A 5516-nucleotide genomic window follows, 5' to 3' on the forward strand; every position below is an offset into this window, starting at 1 on the left:
CTGCTTTTACTCATTTCTCCTTTCATCTAAAACCCTCACACTCATATTTATTATTTTGCATTATGTGCTGTCTACTTTTTCTGAATAATCTGCAAATTACACTGTAGCTTTTACCTCCACTTCCCTTAGCCATCCCCAAAGCAAATATGTGGTTGTTTCTACAGTATAAACTGACTGATCTAAACTGTTAACGGTGGCTATTTCTGGATAAGATTATGAATGACAATCATTTTTTTATTCTTTCTTATAGTTTCCAAATAATTCACACCAAAAAAGAATACATTTATCTGGCATTCTGTGACTCAGAAATCTTACAATGCTATTTCAACAAATACACAGTGAAAAACTTATGAGCCTAAGATCCTATAATATCTTCTGAAAAATAAATGATCAAACATACATACCTATGTCAGTGGAATTTTAACAACTATTTTCTGTATTGTAGTTCTTAAAAAAAAAAAAAAATCAGTGGTTCACATATAGTATCCAGGGTAACACTGTTATTGGTATTTTCTGATTAACTAGAAGTTCAGTTTCTCAGTATTTTTCAGTAACTGATAATGACTTTATACTCAAAACATAGAACTTTCTATTACAAACGTGACGCTGTCAATGTATTTGAATATATTTGAAACACCAAATATAATTTTTAAAAATTCTTACCTAATCCTTTTTGTCCTGGATTCTTTGCAAAATTAAAAGTAAACTGGTAAAAATCCTTAAATCGTCCTGGTTCTTTCAATTCTTGTTCCATCTTGGGTATCTGGGCCTTTAGTTTTTCTATGCTGTCACATCTATATTGTAAAATTAAGTTTATAAAAGATAAACTTTTTCACTATATATTAAGAACATTTATTCCTACAACAGTTTATATTTCATAGAACTTCTTTAAAAATCCATTAAATTTTCATCTTTTTACATTACATAAACAAGTATGGCGTTAGATGGAGGAAGAAAAGATCTGGGGTGATTCAATGTTAGAAATAACTACTATTTTTAAAAGAAATGGGCTATTACTTTTAATTATGTAATTCACTGGACTGTCAACACACCCAAATTGCAGAAGTCAGCTGTAGTGAACAGATGAGAATGTATAGTAATCAGCTTTACAATCATCAGTTCAAACTGTAGCAGATATTCCTTACACAGACAAATCACATGTCTAGCTTCCAAACAAATTGAAAGCATAGTGTCTTGACTAGGTGAGGAAACAAGCATTCCTCTTGAAAACTTCTTGATATATACAAAGTATAATAAACATCATCTCCAACCATCTCCAACTGAAGTTACCTCAAATCAATATTAAACTTTCTCTATATGTGCAAAGCATTCAATTTCCAAGGAGCTGAAAGGGTCCAAGTACCAAGTCCTACTTTCCACATAACAGCCATAAGGTAGAAATCTTCGATCTGTTATAGATTCCACAAACCAAGCATTCTACTTTTTTTCCTTCAAATCATTTTTGCTTTTATGTTCCTTCCATGCTCTTTATAACACCTCCCAGATTATTAGTTTATAAATTAAAATTCTGATTTGGAAGTTCATTACATTTTACATGAACTCACTTTTAAATGGAAAAAAAAAAAAAAGAGTTCTAATGAAACCTGTCCTGGCATAGCCAGTTATTAATTTATTGTCTCTCGGCTTTAAACTCACCCTTCTTTGCCCTACTTTGTGACTATCTGCAGTGGACTACAAATTGTGAAACTTCATTTTTCTTGCCAGCTGGCTCACTATTAGGTTCTACCAAGAGAGGGCGATGAAAGGCTGGAAGAGGACGAACGAACTTTTCTTATCCCAGTCTGTTTTCTGCAGAGAGCAAGGGTTTCAGCGTGTTGGGAGGTCCCTGCAGTGTTCACCAATGGAGGCAACTTGCATGGCTCTGCAGCAAGTGGCCCCTAGTGAGCTTCTCCACCAGAGAAGCAGGCAAGGCAGGCAGCGTGCTCCTACAGCAGCTACGCACTGTTTTCTGCGGTCGGAATCTCAGCCTTGTGGGGATCCTCTTAAGTGTCTAGGCTCCTTCCTTGTTCCCTTCCCTCCGTTCCAGGGGTGATGGCAGTTTCTTGCAACTGCCACCTTTGTTATGCTTAGAGAGTTTTCTTTTACCCCATTTACACAATAAAACAATTTTTAAAATTTACCCTGTTCAAATTACTGGTATGGTTTGTGTGTCTTGCCTGGACCCTGACTGATTACAATGTCCCTCAGGCCCAAGAATCAGAATGCCTGAGCCCAAATCCTGGCTTTAATACTACGTCTCTAGTTTCTCTGTACCTCCATTTCCTCATCTCTAAAATGCGGATATAAACACCACTTCTCTCACAAAGTTGCTGTGAAGTGGTAGGTGAAGTACTTATTTAGCATAGTTCCTGAAAGAAAATAAACGTTCAAAAAGTGTTTAGCTATTATCATTCAAAAGCACCCACTAAAAACAGAAAGGGCAGCCTGTTACCGATCCACAAATTGAATACTTTTGGAGCTTCATCAAATACACACAACTAAAGGCCACAGGTAAAACCGCTACCTGTGATTTTTCAATCTATTTATACCCAGACATTTAGCTAATCAGTTGTCCAGGTCTATGCAGAACAAAAAGTGATTAGTAACTTCCAAGATTTTAAATTCTAGGAGTTTGTTTATAAGTTCAGAGTTCACAGCCTCATATTAGGAAATAACTTAAAACTTGCTCGTTTCACTTACCCATGTAAAATATTAAAGCACAGTAATTTTAACATTAGTCAATCTCCCTTAGAAACAAATGATAAAAGCATAATGCAAATAGAGTAGGTTGTACTAACTACACAAATAACTTGACATGGGAAGGAACTAGCATATTAGCCCATTTCTATCTATAGCAATGTTTGGGGGCACGAATGTCAGTTCCACAGTAATTCTCACAGTAATGTACCTAATTTCCTATGGTAATTATACACTCACCCTAATTCTGTCATGCCGTCCATGAACTCCTGTTTGGAGAACTCACACTGTGTTGCTGCTCTGAACTTCCACGCGATGATCAACACACTAATGCTGGCCGGATCCAGTGCCAGGTCATCACAGAACTGCTGTATACCATCTATTCCAATTTTATTTTCATCTTGAGGATCTTCAAAAACAACAATGCAATATGAAATCAGTGCCATACTTTACTGTGCTACTCCTGAAACTGAGAAAGGTATTGCTTTATATTCCATTTTTTTAAATGATGATGATAGACCAAAAATATGAAGCAATATTGCTCTATGAGATATTTTCCCCCTGTAATATTTAAAGCCACTTTGCCTCTAAAACAGCATTCTTACAATTAACAGCAAGATATATATCCAGATAGGCACCTGACTTTTAAGTCTCATTTATTCATATGAAAAAAGTTCCATACTTAACACACATTCAGAAAATCAGACATTCCTATATAGGGATAAAGGATTTTTACTGAACATAGCCACATTTTACACAGGCATTCTAAACAGTATTATACACAGAAATTCTTTTTTTCTTAAAGTTCATTTCACTACAGGAATCACTTCTTAAAGAATATCGAAAAAAACATAAACTCTGCAATTCAATTTTAATTACAATACAAACATCTGTTGTTCAAATTAAAGCAGAAAACCCTCAACTATCAATATTTACTTTTCAGACAGCAAAAATTTAAATACAAGAAGAAAGAGGCACTCATACACTGTTGTCAAATGTGATTTGCTAATATCTCTAGGAATAAAAAATTTGCACAGCCTTTGATTTTTGGGGCATGAGCTATGCATAAAATATAATCCCACATTTGGAAAAATTTTGAAATTTTTTTTTTGCATATATATTTCTGCATAAACATAAAATGCACAGAAAGTTGGACACCAGGCTATTAAATATTGGTTCCCTCAGGAGAATAAATAAGCAAAAGATGGAGAAACTATTAACATTTTCTTTATTCAATCTATCCTGTATTAACTTTTTAAGTGTATATTACTTTATAATTATTTAAAGGTTATTAAAATTATTAGGCAGGTTTTCTTAAAATCCACTCAGCTGAGTTTTATAAGAAAATGAGGGAAAAAACCTAGTCCCCCAGCCCCCATTCTCAAATTGGTTCACAAAGGAGGAAAGAGGGGGGCGGATAAAGGGGGAGGAAATAAAGACACTAAGAAGAAATTTTAGTGAAAAGAGGAAAATAATTTTTCAGATTTCTTAAAGTAATTCTAAGATCTAAAGAGCTCTGTATCCACCCAATTAATGGTCTCTGTATCATTTGATTTCTCACAAGAAGCATGTAAATTTGTCCATCTTTTTTTTTTTTCCTGGTACGTGGGCCTCTCACTGTTGTGGCCTCTCCCGTTGTGGAGCACAGGCTCCGGACACGCAGGCTCAGCGGCCATGGCTCACGGGCCTAGCCGCTCAGCGGCATGTGGAATCTTCCCAGACCGGGGCACGAACCCGTGTCCCCTGCATTGGCAGGTGGACTCTCAACCACTGCGCCACCAGGGAAGCCCAAGAAGCATGTAAATTTGGAAAACCTCGTTCAAGATATTTAAAGTCACAAGCAAACACTCACCTTTGTATCTATTGTATAGTTGTTCTAACTTCTTCCTGTCCAATGATCCTTTTACACTCTCTCGTATATAAAGTTCAGGATTTTGGAAAAAATTGTCTGTTGCAACATCTAACTTCCAGTCATTTTGAGACAGACAACTTACTGCTGTTTTTTCACTAGATTGTGTGAAGATCATAAACTGACGAACTTTATCCTTCTGCGATGATTTCAACTTGTTCTATTGAAACCAGAAAATAAACTGAAACTCTGTGTAACATCACAAGAGACTAAGTATTTCTATACTGCTGACTAAATCATTTTTACCAGTACTTTTTCCTCATAAAATATTAAAACGTTTAGTTCAAGACTTATTTTCGATCTATTAATCAGAAAGACAAATTTTTAAAAAATCTACAACACAAAATTGGTATCATTTGGGGAAAGAAACTAGGACAGAGGCCACAGAAGTTCACCCACCCTGCATTTCTCCTAAAATTGGGTCCTGTGAGCATGTACAAAGGCTCTCGAAGGGAAGGAGAGCTACTCTCAAAACTTTAACCAAGCAACAAAGCTCTAAGGGATGCTTAAGGAGTGATGAGGAAGACCACCACTAATGTCACTAATGGTGACATTATTTAGCCAGTCAGAACAGTCAAGTGACCCTGAGGAACAATGAGATTAACAGGTATTTGTTGCAGTCCTAAAACCCATTATAAAGAATATGGGGTGCAATTCTCCCCAACCTCACCCCCACCCTACCCCCTTGTTTTCTTGCTATTTTTACCAATGTGAGAAAGCAACAGAATGTGAGAACTCTGCATTTTTCCTCGCATGTCCAGGAACCAAGATAATTATCCATAGAATTTCCTCATATTTTCAGTCAAATCAGAAGCAGCGAAATATGAACAAGCACCCCCCGTATCCTTCCAACAAAGGTAATTTTTAACAGAATTCTCTCTTTTTTACCCTGAAAGAATCATCTCTTTCC

The 5516-nt window shown here is 36.0% G+C and overlaps 1 protein-coding gene across 1 annotated transcript in view; it reads right to left on the minus strand.

Moving 5' to 3' along the window:
* The window catches only part of DCUN1D1 (defective in cullin neddylation 1 domain containing 1), a 30524-nt gene that overhangs the window by 13255 nt on the left and 11753 nt on the right, over positions 1–5516 (minus strand). Inside the window, exons 2-4 of the mRNA XM_007468923.1 lie at positions 4550–4766; positions 2938–3106; positions 664–794 (exon numbers count right to left, since the gene is read on the minus strand). Coding sequence (XP_007468985.1) covers positions 664–794; positions 2938–3106; positions 4550–4766 — 517 coding nt within the window. The remainder of the gene's footprint in view (positions 1–663; positions 795–2937; positions 3107–4549; positions 4767–5516) is intronic.

Source organism: Lipotes vexillifer, unplaced genomic scaffold (assembly GCF_000442215.2).
Source record: "Lipotes vexillifer unplaced genomic scaffold, Lipotes_vexillifer_v1.1 scaffold263, whole genome shotgun sequence".
Classification (NCBI taxonomy): domain Eukaryota; kingdom Metazoa; phylum Chordata; class Mammalia; order Artiodactyla; family Lipotidae; genus Lipotes; species Lipotes vexillifer.